General features: G+C 45.3%; 1 protein-coding gene across 1 annotated transcript in view; it reads right to left on the bottom strand.

Annotated features, from left to right (window-relative positions):
* dok6 (docking protein 6) overlaps positions 1-20,562 on the bottom strand; it is a 684,792-nt gene that overhangs the window by 292,034 nt on the left and 372,196 nt on the right. Inside the window, exon 3 of the mRNA XM_070872699.1 lies at positions 14,895-15,009. Coding sequence (XP_070728800.1) covers positions 14,895-15,009 — 115 coding nt within the window. The remainder of the gene's footprint in view (positions 1-14,894; positions 15,010-20,562) is intronic.

A 20,562-nucleotide genomic window follows, 5' to 3' on the forward strand; every position in this document is an offset into this window, starting at 1 on the left:
CCTTCTGGAAGTCCAAATACACCACATCCACTGGTTCCCCTTTATCCACCCTGTTTGTTACATCCTCAAAGAATTCCAGCAAATTTGACAAATATGATTTACCCTTCGTAAATTCATGCTGACTCTGCCTGACTGAATTATGCTTTTCCAAATGTCCTGCTACTGCTTCTTTAATAATGGGCTCCAACATTTTCCCAACCACAGATGTTAGGCTAACTGGTCTATAGTTTCCTGCTTTTTGTTTGCCTCCTTTTTTAAATAGCGGCATTACAATTGCAGTTTTCCAATATGCTGGGACCTCCCCAGAATCCAGGGAATTTTGGTAAATTACAACCAATGCATCCACTATCCCTGCCGCTGCTAGGTTAAGACCCAAGGATGCAAGCCATCAGGTCCAGAGGATTTATCCCCCTTTAGTCCGATTATCTTACTGAGTACCACCTCCTTAGTGATTGTAATTGTGTTAAGTTCCGCCCCACCTATAGCCCCTTGACTATCCACTGTTCAGATATTTTTAGTGTCCTCTACCGTAAAGACGGATACAAAATATTTGTTCAGAGTTTCTGCCATTTTAATGTTTTCAATCACTAATTCCCCAGTCTCGTCCTCTAAGGGACCAACATTTACTTTAGCCACTCTTTTCCTTTTTATATACCTATAGAAACTCTTACAATCTGTTTTTATATTTTGTGCTAGTTTACATTCACAGTCTATCTTAATCATTTTTTTAGTCATTCTTTGCTGGCTTTTAAAAGCTTCCCAATTTTCCGTCCTCCGACTAGTTTTGGCCACTTTATATGCCCTTGTCCTTAATTGGATACCATCCTTTATTTCTTTAGTTAGCCACAGATGGCTATCTTTTCTTTTACACCCTTTCCTTCTCACTGGAATATATTTTTCTTGAGAGTTGTGAAATATCTCCTTAAATGTACACCACTGTTCATCAACCGTCCTACACTTTAATCTATTTTCCCAGTCCACGTTAGCCAACTCTGCCCTCATACCTTTTGTAGTCTCCTTTATTTAAGCTTAGTATGCTGGTTTGAGATCCAACTTTCTCGCCCTGCATCTGAATTTAAATTCAATCATGCAATGGTCATTCATTCCAAAGTGATCCTTTACTGGGAGATCATTTATTAATCCTGTCTCATTACACAGGACCAGATCAAAGATAGCCTGCCCCCTGGTTGGTTCTGTTGCATACTGCTGAAGGAATCTGTCCCTTATGCACTTATAAGACTGAGGATGCAGCTAATGGTCAACTCTTTTCAGCATATTACTTGGTGAAGACAATTGTAAGTGTTTATTATTTACTTAAAATAGTGTGCTTGTTTTATTTTTCCAAAACTCTATTTCTGGTTAAACCCGATTAATCCCAGAGTTTTCTGTTGAACAACTTTGGGGCTAAGTTTGACTTTGATGACAGTGCAAAATGGGCAAAATCGATTCAGCCGTTAAACATCTCTCCCGAGTTTAATTTCCATTGACATCACCTGTTTTGTCACCTATGTGACCCTCTCCCTTTTGTTTTATTTTTGACCTGCAACCGCAAGTATTCCTTACAACTCCTTTTCTGACTGAAATTCAGGGTAAAAAATGACACCGTTCGACGATATGCAAATGAGTTTGAGCAGAAGCCTGAGCAAATGATTGAATTCGGAAAACTCGCGCTGTTTTGAGCGCCATTTGCATCTGGATCACCAACTGCTCCCAAAGTGGAAAATATGAATTTGTTTCCTGTTGCACCTGAAAATCTGGTGGTAATTTGGAGAGAGACTCTGAGCAAGCACAATGGCAGGACACATGTGTATCAGGCTCTGTCACTTGGGGATGAGGCCATTATTATGGAGAAGCATTTGGGCGGAGGGCTTGACAAACAATCATAAAAAATCGAGGCGATTTGCGCGTAACTCACTTACACCAAAAATCCCCTTATCCTTTAGGCCGTGTACTTGGTTTGCACCCGACTGCACATGTCTCTGGGCAAAATATGCAAGAAATTCCAGGACAATATATTTTGAACTAGGGCAAAACATAGACATGGGACTAGTTGGGTCATGCACAACATTTCCATTGTGCTATATTTGAACTAGGTACTCAATTCGTGCTTCATCGCTCTGGAGGCAAGCACTGGCAATTTGTTCTTTTCAGTCGGGTGCATTTAGCGTAATCTCCAAATTGTTCATCTCGCCGTTATGTATGTGTGTTTACTACTGAGATAAAATTGAGGGCATTTATGACCTTGACTTGCAGCACCAAGCAGATGTTCCACATAGTCTCGAACCTGGCAGGCACTGTCCACAGGATAGCGCCCACCACAGACAAAACTGCAGAACGTGGCTCTGCCCAGGACAGAGAGCACGGACCTCGTGGTCCTGGAACTCAGAGTCCGCCAAGGGGGGGGGCGAATCGAGTAGCACCATGCTGGCGCTGCGGAGGGAGCCATGGGGCTCACCGGTGCAGGTTTGCGGAGTACACATGCAATACCTGCCACACGAAAGGCCACCTTCAGCGTATGTGCAAAAGAAACCTGACTCACTGTGTTGCTGAGGAGATGGTAGAGGCTCCATTTTCCAGCGAGGAACAGGCAGAAGATGACAAGGTGCTTGGACTGTATACATGTACCGATGATTCAGCTCCAGTGATTATGGAGGTCAAGATTAACGGAGTCCCAGTGAGTATGGAAGTAGATACTGGATTGGGTCCATCGTTGATGAGTCAGCAAACTTTTGATAAACTGTGGGTCAACCCAGCTGCACGACCCAAGCTGGTCCCGGTCACGGCAAAACTGCGTACCTACACCAAGGAACTGATACCTGTTCTTGGCAGAACGGATGTACAGGTATCTCACGGGGGCCAGACGCACGGTTTACCTTTGTGGGTCATTGCAGGCGATGGGCCGATGCTTCTCGGCAGGAGGTGGATGGGGAAGGTCCGTGGGAGCTGGGAAGACTTTATTCCTCCACAGACCGCTGTCCCCCGGGTCCCCAAAGAGCAGTGCTGACCGAGCTGGAGGAGAAAGAAGCCATTCATCGGCAGTCCAAATCCGCACTCAGACGACAGCAGCCCAGAACTCCTGACCTCAAGCAATTCTGCAGCCTCAGCCTCCACAGACGAGCAGACCCTGGAAGAGCAGTCTTGTAGGTGCGGGCCGATCGCTGGGGTGCGGTCCGGCGGGGCGCTGCGGGCGATGAGCGGGAGGTCCATCAATGGCCGAAAAATCCGTGGGGCCCACGCAAAGGAAAAGTCGGGTGGTGGTAGCGGCTACGGTGGTGGCGACCACGGCGGCCGCAGGAGAGGCGGCTACGGCGGCCGCAGGAGAGGCGGCAGTTGCGGGGACAGCGATGGGAGCGGAGGCTACAGCGGCGGCGGAGGCTACGGTGGTGGCTGGTGTGACTTGGGAGAACACGAGCCAGAGCGGCGGATGCGGCAGCAATTACGGAGGCCGCTCTCACAAGGACTATGATTGATCGAGTCCAGGGAACCACTTCTGCCAGAATCAAGATAAGTTGCTCTGGGCCGTTTTTCTTCTTTCTTTCTTCTCTGTTCCTTCTGTTCCTTCTTCACCAGCGAGCTCAAGCTGGTGGTGAGCCTCGTAGCAACAGAGCTCTGCAGACAAAGGCCAGTAGAGCAATTAAAATGGCGGCGCCCAGTGAAAGCCTCATGGGAAACCCAGGATGGCGTCTTAAAAGGGAAATGCACCCGGGAGTCTTAAAAGGGCCTTATACCATTGGTGGTCCCCACAAAGAGACTTTTGTAAGGCAAGAGCGAGTCTAAATGAACTTTGTGAATGCAGGATGATGGATTTATGATAAGAGTTAATATTTTAATGCTGAATGGTTACTGTGTTTAAAATAATGGATATGAATTTGAATTTATGATGAGTTAATATTTTAATGCTGAATGGTTACTGTGTTTAAAATAATGGATATGAATTACGAAAAGAGTTAATACCACGAGGTACAAGTAAAAGGGTAATGGATCCGTGACTAATATGACTAATGGACTAATGCGATTTTCGATTTATGTGATTCATGCAATGGTTCAGCGGCTGCTTATGAGCTGCCAAGGCGACTACTTTCTGAGAACAGAGGCAACGCACCAGTTGCGATACCCTGTCTCAGTGCAGCCCATTACCTCGGGCAAAAAGGGACTGTATACCACCACTGTACATCACCCAGAGGAGCTGGGATTAAATAACTGTTCAGTGTACCTGCAACCTTTTGACATAACATCTGTACCACATATTATATGTACCATACAAATGCACTGTCTATGTATACCTGCTTTCTGTTGGAGGTTATGCTCGTGTACTTTATCACCCATGTAAGGATTGCAAGTACCACATGCTTGCACCGGATCGCAAGCATAATCTCCACATGGGGGGGAGAAGAGGGAAGTGGATGGTCATGGACTCACACTCACAAATCAACCAGGTCGAACAAGGCCGAGATCACCGGCAATGGCTTTTGGAACTGGGGTGGGGGGGAAGTGAGATGTTATGTATTGTTCAGGTACATTAAATGTATAAGTACAATGGTGCGCCACAGAGGGCGCTGTGGTGGGAGACCTGAAAGTACCTGCAAGACAGAGTATAAAAGGCTGCCCACCACACCTGAGAGGCACTCTGGAGTTGCACAATAAAGGACTAAGGTCACAGCAGTTACTACAACACCAGACTGTGTGGAGTCAGTGATTTGAGTGCTACATACATCACACACATTACTGCTGGTTTGTAAAGGTCTTGCAATGAGGTAAAAAGAAGAGTACCGAGAAGATTGATCTGGACTGCAGGCTGCTGAAATCATACAATGTGGTGCAACTGAGGGAGTTGGGGTCAGCTAAAGCACACAAGTGACAGAGCTGCATGTAAGATATTCCTGTACTCACTAATCTTGGCTGAAAAACAGACAAGGAAAGAATGGTAAGGAAAAAAATGGGCAATTTATTCATGGTCAAGTTTCCTTGGGGTATCCCAACCAAAAAAATAATAATAATTAAAGGTTTAAAAAACAAAGTGAGGGGAAAAAATTACCCATCTACCATATTAAAGGTGAATTTTTCCAGTAGTCCACAGTTGCACAGCCACATAGAAAAGTGAATCCTTTACTCCCCGCTGGACCTAGAGTTAGTGAGCTTCACAGAGAAAACGATTTCAAAGCATTACGGCAACAGTGCAAAATGCGAAGAGTGGAGTTTTCTGTTCGGGAGCATTGGGTATAGCAGGCATTGCCAGTGAAGCAAGAGGAGCGAGTGGGCTGAGAGGACAGAGGGCAGAGAGGTGCATGACTTACAGCTCTTGCTAGCTGTTTCCTTACAACTCTTATCTCATGTAACTGTTTCTGTGACCCATCTGATCTTTCACTCTGTGCTGTACTGAGATAATGCAGTCCAGGTCTGATGATTAAGCCTACTGAGCACGCTTGGGTTTGCATAGAATCCCTATTTCATTACTTGTTGATCCAGAATGCAGAAAATATTTAATGTCAAGTCCAACTCAAGCAGTCTTGTGATCAAATTGATTCATTATTAGAATAGGTCGATAAGGTAGTTAAAAAGGCATATGGAATGCTTTCTTTTTTTAACCGAGGCATAGAATACAAGAGTAGGGAGGTTATGCTAGAACTGAATACAACATTAGTTAGGCCACTGCGTGCATTTCTGGTCACCACATTACAGGAAGGATGTGATTGCACTCGAAAGGGTGCAGAGTAGATTTACGAGGATGTTGCCAGGATTGGAAAACTTTAGCTATGAGGAAAGATTGGATAGACTGGGGTTCTTTTTCTTGGAACAGAGGAGGCTGGGAGGAGATTTAATTGAGGTGTATAAAATTATGAGGGGCCTAGATAGAGTGGATAAGAATGATTTCCCTTCGCAGAGGGGTCAATAACCAGGGGGCACAGATTTAAAGTAGTTGGTAGAAGGATTAGAGGGGAGATGAAGAATCATTTCTTCACCCAGAGGGTGTTGGGACTCTGGAACTCACTGCCTGAATGGGTGGTAGAGGCAGTGAGTTCCAGAGTCCCATTTAATGAGCCAGGATATACACTTAAAGAGTCATAACCTACAGGGCTACGGACCAAGTGCTGGAAGGTGGGATTAGGCTGGGTAACTCTTTTCTGACCAGCACAGACATGATAGGCTGAATGGTTTCCTTCTGTGTCATGATTTTTTATGATTCTGTGATTCTATGAACATTGACAGAGGCAAATGTATAGACAGGCACAATGCAGGACAATAATTGTATAAATGATGTGGAAACGGTCCATGAGGAAGTCATTTATCCTTTTCTCGTGTCAAGCTTTACTTAGTTAAAGTCAAACAGCTGAGGAAAACTGCTTCCAGATTTCATTAGTTTCCTGGGGAATCGAGCCTTTCAGGTGGAGATGTCGAGGGTGAAATACATGAGCCAACACACAATCCAGTGTACAGCAATTACAACCAAAACGGTCGAGCACTTCATGATTCTTGGGTTTTATAAGTTGAATTATTTTGCTGTTAATGACCAATTAAGATGAGCTCACCGAACATATACAACTGATCAGTTAGTTAGTTGACGAGTTAATGTGGCCACTATTCCGATAAATGAAAGGGGTAGGTTACAGGTAATTTGGCACGAACACATCACATCATTTACAATCCTACCTGATGTCAAAACATTGATAAACTCCCTATAAACAAAACCCCTCAGGCGCACAAAATGATTAGCCGTACCAGTCTATAGAATTTCACACTGCTACGGACAATGCGAAGAAAGTTAACTAATTATTGTGATTCAGGATGAAGTGCTCAGACCCTTTTGAAGCAGAAACAACATAAGACAACCCAGTCGCACATGCAGCCCAACTCCAATTTATATATATACAAATGAAATGTTCCACTGAATTAAAGTCATCCTTGTGTACAAATCCCTCCATGGCCTCGGCCCTCCCTATCTCTGTAACCTCCTCCAGCCCCACAACTCCCCTGAGATGTCCGTTTCTTTAATTCTGCCCTCTTAAGCATCCCTGATTATAATCACTCAACCATTGGCAGCCGTGCCTTCTGTTGCCGAGGCCCCAAGCTCTGGAACACCCTCTCTAAACCTCTCCGCCTCTCTACCTTACTTTCCTTTTTTAAGACGCTCCTTAAAACGTAGTTTCATCTACCGTAATTTATTTTTATGTGGCTCGGTGTCAAATTTATTTGTTTTGTCTTAAAATACTCCTGTCAAGTGCCTTGGATGTTTTACTATGTTAAAAGCACTATGTAAATGCAAGTTGCGTTGTTGTATTTGGACATAGCTGAGGAACATGAGCAGGATCAAATTAACCAGTGAGACCATAACTGACATATGCTACTTAGTTCATTAAGATCTGTGGGGCAGTCAATGCTCTTAATGGCCTGCCCGTGATAAGGACAGTCTCCACCACCTTCAACTTCTGTGCTACGGTGAACTTCCAGGCACCCATAAGGAACATTTCATGAGTTACCTACTTTGTCCTGTATCATTCCATTGACAAGGTACCCAAAGCCCTGTATCTCTACAGACACTGCGCATGCACCTGAACAAGAATCAACAGCAGACCAGTGACTGGAAGCAGGGAGACAGCGTGCAAGGGTGGTTATTGCACAAATCATCCATTATTCCAGTTAAAAGAAGAAATACTTTATATGGCACTTTTCATGACCTTAGGACATCCTAGAGTGCTTTACAGCTAATGAAGTACTTTTTGAAGTATAGTCACTGTTGTAATGTAGGAGACATGGCAACAAATTTGCACACAGCAAGCTCTCACAATGAGCAACGTGATAATGACCAGATAATCTGTTTTTTCTTATAGTGATGTTAATTGAGGGCTAAATATTTTCCAGGATACCGAGAACTCTTATTCCTCAAAATAGAGCCATGGGATCTTTTACGTCCAACTGAAAGAGCAGACAGGTCCTCCGTTTAATTTCTCATCACTCCCTCGGTGCTGTACTGCAGTGTCAGCCTAGATTTTGTCCTCAAGTCTCTGGAGTGGGACTGTGAACTCACAACTTTTAGAGCCAATGAAGTACTTTTGGAGTGTAATCAGTGTTGTAATGTGGGAAACACGGCAGCCAACTTGCACACAGCAAACTCCCACAAACAGCAATGTGAAATGATCAGATAATCTGTTATTTTGTTATGTTGATTGAGGGATAAATATTGGCCAGGACAACGGGGATAATTCCCCTGCTCTTCTTCGAAATAGTGTCATGGGATCTTTTACGTCCACTCGAGAGAGCAGATGGGGCCTCGGTTTAACGCCTCATCCGAAAGAGCTGCAGAACACAGAATTGCCACTGTGTTGAATGCCAATCAGTTTCTCATGTGCTACTCCACACATGTCACATCTGTGGATGATAGCCACTGATCTGAGAACAGTAGATATTTTGGAGGTTTCTGAATTCTTTGCTTTTGTTTGCCCGTAACCATCTCCAAGAAAGTCGCCACGGCTGCATCAGCAGCTGCATTCTTGAGATGCTCCCGCGGTGCCTACAGCATGCAATATGTGAGGTCTCCACTGCAATTTAAACTGGTATTGTCATGTGCTCAATGCTACATTGCAGCGCAGATAATCCGTCGCGTGGGACATGGCAGCAGGTATTCTGGCACTGGATTCCTCCACAACATCCGGACCATGTTTCAGTGTCATGTGCAAGGAGGCATGCGATTTCTCAGAACAATGGCATTGCTGTACCAGCCTCTGTTCTGAAGCAGACCAGTAAGGTTTATATCCCTACTAAATGGAGACAATTAGCATGCTGGGCATTTGACCATTGTCAGGCGACCATTCAATCACAACTACTGTTATCTGGTCCTCACCAGTGCTTGGTATCTCACCCTGTGCTTCCCTATCAACATCACTATCTGCTTCTCCCACAGTATATATATCTGTGCCGGTGCCTACTTCAAGTGGAAATGGTGACACTTGGTGCTTTGTGGGACACAGCTGCTGGTTCCTGGTTTAGGGACAGCACGTGATACATTATGGGGGCAATTTTGCAATGAGTCACACTGGCACTAAGCCTCATTAAAGCGAGTGCAAATCAGAAAGTTAGAGCTCCAATGTCATAGTCCTATCTCCACTGCCATCTTTACCCATCAGGAATGGTAGCATAGTTGTTACGTCACTGGACTAGTAATCCAGAGGCCTGGATTTGCTTTGTCTTAAAACACTCCTGTGAAGCACCTTGGGACATTTTACTACGTAATCCAGAGGCCTGGATTAATGATCCAGAGATGTGAGTTCAAATCCCACCACGGCAGCTGGGGAATTTAAACTCAGTTAATTAAATAAAAATTGGGAATAAAAAAAGCTAATATCAGTAAACATGAAACTATCGGATTGTCGTAGAAACACATCTGGTTCACTAATGTCTTTTAGGGAAGGAAGTTTACCATCCTTACCTGGTGACTCCAGACCCACAACAATGTGGTTGATTCTCGACTGCCCTCTGAAATGGCCTAGCAAGCTACTCAGTTGTAATAAACCGCTACAAGAAACAATAATAAGAGTAAAACTGGAAGGATCACACAAACTGCAGTGGTTCAAGAAGGCGGCTTAACACCACCTTCTCAAGGGCATTTAGAGATGGGCAATAAATGCTGGCCTTGCCAGCAACGTGCACATCCCATATGCGAATATAGTAAAAAAAAACCCTTGGAGAAGCACCATGCTGGAAGTGGTATCTTGCAAAATTATCCACCGATGGAATAAGCACACATCCATGTGGGTATTGTCAGTACAGGCACCTACGCACAATCATTACAGATTGACAGGTTGATGTAACATATCCTGTATATCACAGAGTTTATGATTAATGTGATACCTGGTAATAGTGTTGTGCTCTCCTCCAATCTTCACACTATTAACACTATCTGGTTACTTCCTTCCAAATTAGTGAACCATTGACTCCTGAGATGCAGTCAGTTCCTTGATATCTTGGACTCCACCATGCTGTGTTTTTTATTATGTGCTGAGCTTGTCTTTAAACATAAGAGCAGTGGGAATTGAAGTAAAGTAATTTGGCCCATGGGGATTCTTTCCTACAATATATTCTCTTTCTTATCACAGCAGGTACAAAGTAACTTGCACAACCCTGTCATTTTCATTTCCAGTGGAGGTAGCACGTCCGATTAGAGGTGTTCTGTGCTCAGTCAGATTGCTGGATCTGCTCTCCCAGCACATGAAGTATGGCAGCAGGAACACCAACAATTTACAGTCAATATCACACTAAACCTTTGTTACAATTTCCCTGGGCCAGTGCAGTGTTTCTGTGCAGATATCTTTGACAATGTTTCCTCCATGTCCATATATGTCCTCTGTTCGGGTTTTAATAGTCAACAACTTACAACATTTTATAAAGCGCCGTTAACGGCATAAAATGTCCCAGGGTGCTTCACAGGAGTGGGAGAATCAGAAAATAATTGACACCGAGCTAAAGATGGAGACATTAGGACAGGTGACCAAACGTTTGGTAAAAGCAGGAGGTTTTAAGCAGCGTCTTAACGGAGGAGAGCACAATTTTACGGAGGAAATTCCAAAGCTTAGGGCCCAGGCAGCTGAAGGCACAGCTGCCAATGTTGCAACGATGACAATCATGGATGCGCAAGAGGCCAGAATTGGAGGAGCACAGAGATCTTGGATGGTTGTAGGGTTGGAGGATGTTACAAAGATAGGGAGTGGTGAGGCCATGGAGGGATTTTAACAAGAGGATGAGAATGTTAAAATTGAGGTGTTGGTGGACTGAGAGCAAATGTAGGTCAGTAAGCACAGGGGTGATGAATGGACGAGACTTGGTGTGTCAGGATATGGACCACAGAGCTGTGGATAAGCTAAAGTTTATGGAGGGTTAAAGATGCATGGCTGGCCAGGAGAGCATTGCAATAGTTGAAACTGGAGGTAACAAAAGCAGGGATGAGGGTTTCAGCAGCAGACGGACTGAGAGAGGGGCGGAGATGGACGATGTTACAGAGACGGAAGTAGGCGCTATTTGTGATGGAGAGGATATGGGGTCAGAAGCTCAGCTCAGAGTCAAATAGGACACCAAGGTTGCATAGTCTATAGTTCTTTGCCTTCTTTTTAAAAATCTCGCACCTTCTTCCAGACATCCTGCCAGAATCAAAAAGTGCTCAAGACCGATTGACCCTGTTTGTGATGTATTGTCGAGTTTCACATCTTCTTTGCACAGCAAACTGATATCTAATCCCACCAACCGTCCTTGTGTTGCCCTCTCACTGTGCTTACCAGCATCCGCAGGGCCTCATCACAAAATGACCATGCTCCCCCTTAAGTGTCAGAGGGGGAATAATTATCGACCATTTTGAGGCCCTAACTTTGCTAGACACTAACTTTAGTGGTGGACGATATTTAGCGCCGGCGGTAGCGATATTGATTTTTAGCATTCCACACTTCTTTGAGGGCGCTACTGAAGTTCTGCCGCTATAATACCGGCAAAGTAGCGCTCAAAGGGGAGGTCAGCTGGAGCACCTGAAGAGTAAAAATAAATGCAAGGGAAGTGAGTGGAACATTATTAAATGTCGGACAAAGTGAAACAAAGCTAAATAAAGTGCAAGCACATGAAAAAACCTTGGGGCCGATATTCACCCTCGCCGGAAACGGGGTGCACCTACCGTGTTTCGACTGTTTTCACCGCTGCCGTGGATGCGGTGGCCTCTTGCACGACATTCAGCTCTTTGTCTTTTTTGTCCAGCAGGGCGGAAGTCAAGTCATAATGGGGGCAGAAGTGGAGGCAGGCGCAGTGCCGCCAGTGTCAGTCATCAGCGTAGTGTAGCGCTGATGATGTCATTGCGCTGGCGCTTCACCACAGCTCTCCCCTTCACTTAAAGGGGAGAGCCGCTGTGTGCTCTGCATCTTTTTCAGTTAATTCCACTGGGCCATCAGGGAGGGTTTCGGCCGGGCCAACAGCCTGGCACCCAAGAGGGGGTGCCAGGCTGACTGTTGATGGCCTGGCCAAACCCGGGGGGGGGGGGAGCGACATAATTGTCGGCCCGACCTGGCAGTAGGACGCGAAAAAAAAAGATGGCGGCCGCAGCTGTGTGCCCTCCCCTTTAATGGTGGCTGCACTGCCATTTTGCATACACTGCAAACACAGTGCACCAATAGAAAAAACTGTCAGGGGCACCAAGCAGCAAGAGTTTATCAGGTAAATTTTACTTTGGAGCGGGAGATCGGCGATGTGCGCTTTGATGACGCACTTAGGAGGGTTCGACAGCAGTAGGGCGGAAGTGGGGACTGCCAGAAAAACCATCAAGGTGAAATACACGAGCGGCGGCCATTACACAAAAAAATGGTGGCCATTTGACACCGTCGCATGGCTGCCGCTTTCCGGCAGTAACAGGCCTTATCGGGAGGCTGAATTTTGACGCCCCCATCTCTAAGCACTCACCTGATGATCCATTTCAGTATCACCCTGGGAGGTTCGGGAACGCCTGCTTTCACTTGTGTAATGAGCGCTGGGTGCTAAGGCAAGTGAACCTATTGAAGTTCCCGACCACGGTGCTACCGGGGCCTTCTAGGCGCAGTGATATCACCAAGCACCAGAGTATGCAGCGCTAACTGGTAGAGCTGCCGTTAATCCTCCAATCAAGTTCTCAGGAGGCGCTGATAGCACGGCACTCTGGCGGTAAGCGCTTAGCACCCCGTTAGCGCCTCCCTCCAGTGCTAACGGTGCGCTGTTCCATTCAATTTTTCGCCCAGACATTCTTTTCAACAATTGTGCACCCTGTAGTTTGATAATTGAATCTTTTCACATTTACACTGGTTAAGTGGCCATTAGCACCTTAGGAAACATTAAAGGATGATTATTACAGGTGCAGCGTGATTTGCTATTTACAATATACATCAATGATTTAGATGAAGGAATTGAGCGTAATATCTCCAAGTTTGCAGATGACATTAAGCTGGGTGGTGGTGTGAGCTGTGAGGAGGATGCTAAGAGGCTGCAGGGTGACTTGGACAGGTTAGGTAAGTGGGCAAATGCATGGCAGATGCAGTATAATGTGGATAAATGTGAGGTTATCCACTTTGGTGGCAAAAACAGGAAAGCAGAATATTATCTGAATGGCGGCAGATTAGGAAAAGGGGAGGTGCAACGAGACCTGGGTGTCATGGTATATCAGTCATTAAAAGTTGGCATGCAGGTACAGCAGGCGGTGAAGAAGGCAAATGGTATGTTGGCCTTCATAGCAAGGGAATTTGAATATAGGAGCAGGGAGGTCTTACTGCAGTTGCACAGGGCCTTGGTGAGGCCTCATCTGGAATATTGTGTTCAGTTTTGGTCTCCAAATTTGAGGAAAGACGTTCTTGCTATTGAGGGAGTGCAGCGAAGGTTCACCAGACTGATTCCTGGGATGGCGGGACTGACATTTGAGGAGAGACTGGACCGACTGGGCCTGTATTCACTGGAGTTTAGAAGAATGAGAGGGGATCTCATAGAAACACATAAAATTCTGATGGGACTGGACAGGTTAGATGCAGGAAGAATGTTCCCAATGTTGGGGAAGTCCAGAACCAGGGGTCACAGTCTAAGGATAAGGGGTAAGCCATTTAGGACCGAGATGAGGGGAAACTTCTTCACTCAGAGAGTTGTTAACCTGTGGAATTCTCTACCGCAGAGAGTTGTTGATGCAAGTTCGTTCGATATATTCAAGAGGGAGTTAGATATGGACCTTATAACCAAAGGGATCAAGTGGTTATGGAGAGAAAGCAGGAAAGGGGTACTGAAGTGAAGGATCAGCCATGATCATATTGAATGGTGGTACAGGCTTGAAGGGCCGAATGGCCGACTCCTGCACCTATTTTCTATATTTCTATGCTATTACTTTTCATTGGTACTAATGCAACTGCACTCTCATAAATCACATTCCCCAAAATCCATGCATTCCGGTGATTTTAATACCATTTTTTTTAGTATATTCGAGAAAAATAAATATATTTTACAATTTTAGCAAAGGAATGGATAGATGCAAACATTGATAGGTTATTGGGGACAATCAAGAATATGAAACTGAGAGGGAAAGCAGACTGAAACAAGGAAGAATCCGATCATTTCTTACAGTATTTGTTCACAGAATTCTTTCTGGAACACAATTTTGAAGTGGGAGAGGGGGGTAAACATTTGAAAAATATATATTTAAATTGGTTAGACATCTTATTGAGTATTTAGAATAGAGCCCCTCAGAGGCTGCTGTCAATAACTTGGCTGATACTGGCCCTTATTGGTGCAAATACCGAATCGCAACATCCTGTTATTAAACACATCTTACAGTTCAAAATGATTTTTTTTTAAAAACAGGTACATTGATTTGCCAGTGAGAGTGAAATGAGAGTGGAATGTCAACAAGAGCTGTCGAACAGTGTCCTCCAAACATAATTATCACTGCAGCTTCCATTCCTTCCTACAAAGTAGCAACATCTATTCCCAGCTCAATCCCATCACTCCAAAAAATATCATTACATTTTTAGCCTGTTCCTTGCATTCCATGCTGGTGCCAGTTGTGTAGCAGCTGGTGCCACGGGCAATGTTATATAAAAGACACAGCCCACATCACAAACTGCATTATAAAATGCATGAATACTATCCCAAAGGCATAATTTACACAATGTCAGAGAATGAGAAGATTGCAGTTTTATTTAAAGTAGCACTTATCTCTGCTTAATACTAAACAAGTGTCACCACATCGGGAAAATCAATAGCTCCAGTTCATCCTTAATGTAAATATCTACATCAGATTACCTCGCAGGTAAAAATATTTTCTGCCTTTCTATTTCTTTTTTTGCATGTTAATCTGGATGGGTTTACGTTTTCGAAATGGCCTTGAACTTCCTCAAGCTGTAGATGCACAAGTAATTGCTTACCTGACTCACAGGCAAATGTCTTTGATGTCTCATCATGAAAGATAATTGCCACAGCATGTTTCTTTGTCTCTCGGGGCAACCTGCTTATGTTCCTGATGCTGTGCAACTCAGTTACCTGGAAACAAGAGTCAAATTCATTATAAAAATGGCACAATTGTTCATTTGATGTCCCACAAGGGAGAATAGTATTTTTTTGTTGTTGTGGTGTTTCTGTGTGTTAATCGAGATAAGGGATGCTAGGCTGTGGGGATTGGAATATTTTCCATTTGGGGGGCATACACAAAGCACTCCCAGATTATGCAGCATAGCCAGGTGCAGAGTAAAGTTTATCTTATCACTCCACTCCAACAACACACGTCAGGCCCAAACTCAGAAGGGCATCCTGTAATATTGTTCCGCCTAGTGGACTACTGTGATAATGCAACTGCTGCTGTAAATACAATAAAAGTCACATGATGTATTGGAGCCATCTTGTAGAGTGTGTTTGTTAGTGATGTCGTAAGAATATATCACATATCCTGTAACAGCACCAGACATTACGATTCTGTTTCCCATTTCAGCTATCGTCATGGCCTTTCAATGGGATTGACGAGATGGTGCACCAAGTTGTGGCCAGTTTTCTTCTGTTAGGCCAGTGCTCACTGGGAACTGGGTTGGGACCGCCCAAACGCATTTCACAGTGGACATGTCTAGCCAGTACAGAGAGCTGACTTCCGTCCCATCTATGTGGACTGGACTGAAAGGGAAGCACCATCCAATCACCAGAGCACACTGTGTTCTATAAGTCAACACTGAAAAAGAAATGTGGCTCAATTAGAGAAATAATGCATGAAATAGTAAAGCAATATTATAAAGTGTCAGCCTTATCTCAGTGGGTAGCATTCTTGCCTCTGAGCCAGCAGGTCGTGAGTCCAAGTCACCTGTCCTATTATCTCCTTAATGTGGCTCGGTGTCAAATTTTGTGTGAAAACACTCCTGTGTATCGCTTTGGGACGTTTTACTATGTTAATGGAGTTAGATAAATGCAAGTTGTTTGTTATGCTCATAATAAAGTGATACAACTGAATACTGTATACAATGAGTAAGTGTGACCTTAGCTCCTTTAATTAAACTCCAGAGTGTTGCTACAGCACGGGAGGCCTGCTTATATACAGTGCTCCAACAAGTGGGCCCTCTGGTGGTGGTATGCTACAGGTTGCCTAGGGTTACATACATAACATTGTTGTTGTTGCAATCTATTTTACAATGCAAACGCTTACAAAACAAATAAGCTTTCTCCTCGAGATCTGATTGCTCGAGGCCCTTGAATGCTCAGTGGTTAAATGGACCAAGCGATGTGAAGAAATGTTCAATCCACTCTCTGCTGTTCGCTGATCTCAGCCAAGGCAATGGTAGGGGGGAAAGTGCCATGGGGTGTGCGGGGGGGGAGGGATGGGGGAGATGCAGTCTTGGTTCTTGCTCCTGATTACTGCCGAGTGGCCGTTACTGGGACCTGCACTTCTGCGGAGGTACTGATTGAGCACAAGATCAGGATTGGCCATCAGACCATCCCCCCCCTCACCCACAGCCTGCTAACGCTTGCTGTCTTGACCTACACATGATTGCTGGTGAGGTTCCATAGGGCTACCAAGCATGCGGAACCACACCTTAGAATGAGTCACTGCCTTCAGGATAGAAGGGGAGAAAATTGGAAAAGAAAATGATTCATTTTCTTATTTCCATCTTTCTCTTTATTTCTGTGTATGTTGATGGCATCATTGGGGAAATGGCTTGGAGTTACTCAGGCTGACAGTTCCAGGGAGATAAATGAACCCATACACAGTTGAAGCTGAAGCGGCTGTAGTGAATAACTGAATGTACCTCAACTGCTGTTATAATTCAACTCCCTCACACTGTCAGGCTCAGTACGTCAAACTGGCATTCCTGATGATGCTATCGGCAGTCATTCTTGAAGCCAAAGTACCAAAAATATCCAAACTGTCAAGAAAAAAGGGATGCTGATGAGAATTCCTGGTATCTGCGGAATGTATTTTTTTCAATGGGGCATTTGCAGTGGCAGTCGCAGTCTTCAGTCTGAAACCAAACTCTACAGGCTGGATATTTACTGGGGTGGGTTGCGTAGGCCGGGAGATGGAGTTTCGGATGGGAAACCCGGAAGTCTGGCTTTCCCCGAACACTGTGGAGTTTTAACTCCACCGTATATGACCTTTGGCCCTGACAGGTCGCCCAGAAGTCAGCCTGATTGACAGGCATGGCTTCCAGTCAGGCAGAGAGCACTCCAGAGGAGGCTGCAGGGTCAGGTAGGTCTGATCCATGACCCCGAGGGGGTGCCGTCTGATCCCGAAGGGCGGGGGGGGACCAATTTGTATGGGCGGGCGCGATTGGAGTATGATGGTGGGGGAACTTGGGCGACCGGGAGAAAGCATTCCTGCTTCTCCTGACCTTCTTACCTTTTCCCTGAGGCTGTCCTCGCCTCGCTGCCGCCTCCGGGATTCCTGAGGCCGGGAAACCCAGTCAGCCATAGTAAATCCTGCAAAGCAGGTTAAATCTGACCCTTCCAGCTTCATTAACATATTTAAAATGCCAACCCACCTTCTGGGAGTGGATTATCTGCCCGCCCCTTATCCAGCCTCAGTAAAACCTGCAAGTTGTCGGCTTGGAGCCAGCTTCCGAACGCGCTCGGAACTTTTTGCCCATTTAACTGCACCCAATCCCACCCACTTACCCATGTTAAAATTCCTCCCTACATTGGTCTCAGTGAGACTATGGCTGCGATTTTTCCAGCGCTCTACTGACCTGATTGGTGGCGGGACAGCTGTGAAATTTAAAATAATTGACAGTGGGTCAAAACACACACACCTGCATTTCCCGGTGTCGGGTCTGCCAGTGCTGAGCAGACCCGACAGGCAGAGGCGTGGAACCCAATTCAAATCATTAGTGGCTTGTTTACAGCCACTTAGCAATGTTTTTTCTCCCAGCTTATTAACTTTCACAGGTCTTCCACGGGTTTCCCGCTGTGCCTAGACATCGTCAGGGAAGCTGAGGCGGGAGGTGAGTGGCCATTGAATCAGCTGATGAATTGACAGCTTCAAATGTCAACTCAAAGCTCCCAGCTGATTCAGATATCTTCCCTTAAGCACTAGCTTTTCTAAACTACATTTCCACTACAGATTCAGAATGCTGCAAGTCTTTACACAAGTCTCCATGCAGTCTGACCTCATTACCTCTCCCACCATTGTCAGATCATTTCTGTCATCAGTACTTCACCTGCCATCTATTCCATCAGCATGGGTGCCCTTTATACTCTCTCACCTTGGCCCTCAGAATCTGACCACGATCATCCCCAATACCAGCAGCATCAGGCACACCAGCAGCACCAACATCAACCTTCTTCGCAATCATCTGATGCTGAACAGGAAACAGGGCATTAGCACCTGGCCACATTGCTGCCCGGGGCGCCAGAGATGCCTTCACCATAGCCACATTTACTTCACTTGACACTGCACACCCTGGCTCCAGGTTGGCACCACCCCACACCAACACTATAAAGCACCCCTACAATGCCCAAGCCATTCCTTTCATACTCATCACCTTTGCGGGGGGTTTCGTTATGTCTCACCATTCATTGCAACTCACTGAGCCACTTCCAAAGGTGCACACAAATCTGTCCAAGAAGGCAAAGTGTTGAAAATAAAGATTTCAATGTGTGACAACACATTAACAGGAACTTCACGTGAACATTGGCTAAAGTACACAAGTGCCCATCCTTGTGCGTTGTTAGTTGGTATGATTGGACTAGGACTAGGATGAGAGTGAGTGTGAAGGGTGGCTATTGAGATGTGGATGTGATAATGTAGATAGAGAGGGATGGGTGGAGGTGCAAGGTCAGTTGGTGTGAGTAAGAATGTGCAGGAGTTGGATGGAAGTGATGGGGATGTGATAAGTGGTACAGCAGGATGAGGTAGAGTGTGGCTTTGCAGTAACATTTTGTGATCTACTGAGATCATTGAAAGGTTTGCACCACTGCAGCCTGGTCCTCTTGATGACATTCCTGCTTGTGCCCTCCTGTACAGTGTGTAACCAAGCTGCGTTGGAAGGGAAGAGGACCTCCTTGTGTGCTGTGAATTCCTCTATAAGCATCTGGTGGGAGGGGGGGTCATGGGAGAGCCTGGGTGCAGCCCTGCACCTCTGTGCAGTGCTTATCAGTGTTTGCAGCACCTCAATGCTGCAGAACACTGACAGCAGAAATGTCAAAATAAATTTGGACTTGGTCCCTTTAAGGAAACCGGCTGATGATGCATCATCCAAATTACATCTTCAGACCTGCTTCCTTCAATTGGCCAGGAAATGTGCTGGACGGGCTTAACAAGCCCAATCAGGGGAAAGTCATGTCGGAGGTTGGGATGGAGCCAGCAGCAGGGCCAAGACCAGCCACTGACACCGCCCGCCGCGGACCCGCCTCTGTAAGGAAAATTGCGGCCGATATTCCTATCAGCAGATGTCTCTGGGGTTTCTGCCAATATTCCGCCGAAGTTATGACAGGTGATCGGGAGGACCACCATGGAAATTCAAATCCTATATTTGCAGCAACGCCAAACAACTTTATAGTAATTAAAGCCCAAATTAGCTTGAAAGCAGCGTATCTCTGTATTGGTAAGGCTAATAAAAATGGTTGATATCAATTCTGGTAGTCCTGCCAATCTTAACGGTTTAAAACCCATGGGGGAAACAGTACTGCGGCAGCAAGAGAGAGCCGTAACAGCTGCTGAGTGTTTCCAGCTGAGTGGGGCCATAGCAGAAGTTAAAGTTGATTAGGTTTGTGAAGTGACCCACAACCTATTGAGGGCGCTGCTCTTGCCTGTGGTCCTTGCCATAATGTGAGCTCAAAGTTATTTAAATAAATATTAGGTGTCCCTAGTACATGGTAAAGAAAGAAAGACTTGCATTTATATAGTGCCTTTCACGACCACCGGACATCTCAAAGTGCTTTACAGCCAATGAAGTACTTTTGGAGTGCAGTCACTGTTGTAATGTGGGAAACGCGACAGACAGTTTGCACACAGCAAGCTCCCACAAACAATAATGTGATAATGACCAGATCATCTGTTTTTGTTATGCTGATTGACGGATAAATATTGGCCAGATCTCACCTGCTCTTCTTCAAAATAGTGCCATGGGATCTTTTACGTCCACTTGAGAGAGCAGTCATGGCCTTGGTTTAACGAAAGACGGTAAGAGGTACGATGAGAGTGAAAGAGGGCAAGGGGCATGTTATCCAGCGTCAACGCTTGATAATGGGCCATTGATCGCCCTTAAAGGAGAATCCTTTCATGATTCCAAAAAGCTTGGGAAAGTGCAAAGCAGATGGGATTGAGCTTTGAGAAGCTGGCTATAAGTTGAATTGTTGCAAAATATCTGAATAGACAACTGTATTAACCTGGCTGCAGGAAATCACCAAGGAGCCACAGAAATAGCTGCAAACAAATAAGGCAGCTATTGGCTGTAAGTAAGTCCCAAAATATTGGAACAAGGCTTCTCCTGCAGTATCTATTTCATAAGACCATAAAAATTAGCATCAGGAGTAGGCCATATGGCCCCTCGAGCCTGTTCCGTCATTCAATAAGTTAATTGCTGATCTTCGACCTCAACTCCACTTTCTCACTTGATT

Source organism: Pristiophorus japonicus, chromosome 1, assembly GCF_044704955.1.
Source record: "Pristiophorus japonicus isolate sPriJap1 chromosome 1, sPriJap1.hap1, whole genome shotgun sequence".
Taxonomy (NCBI): domain Eukaryota; kingdom Metazoa; phylum Chordata; class Chondrichthyes; family Pristiophoridae; genus Pristiophorus; species Pristiophorus japonicus.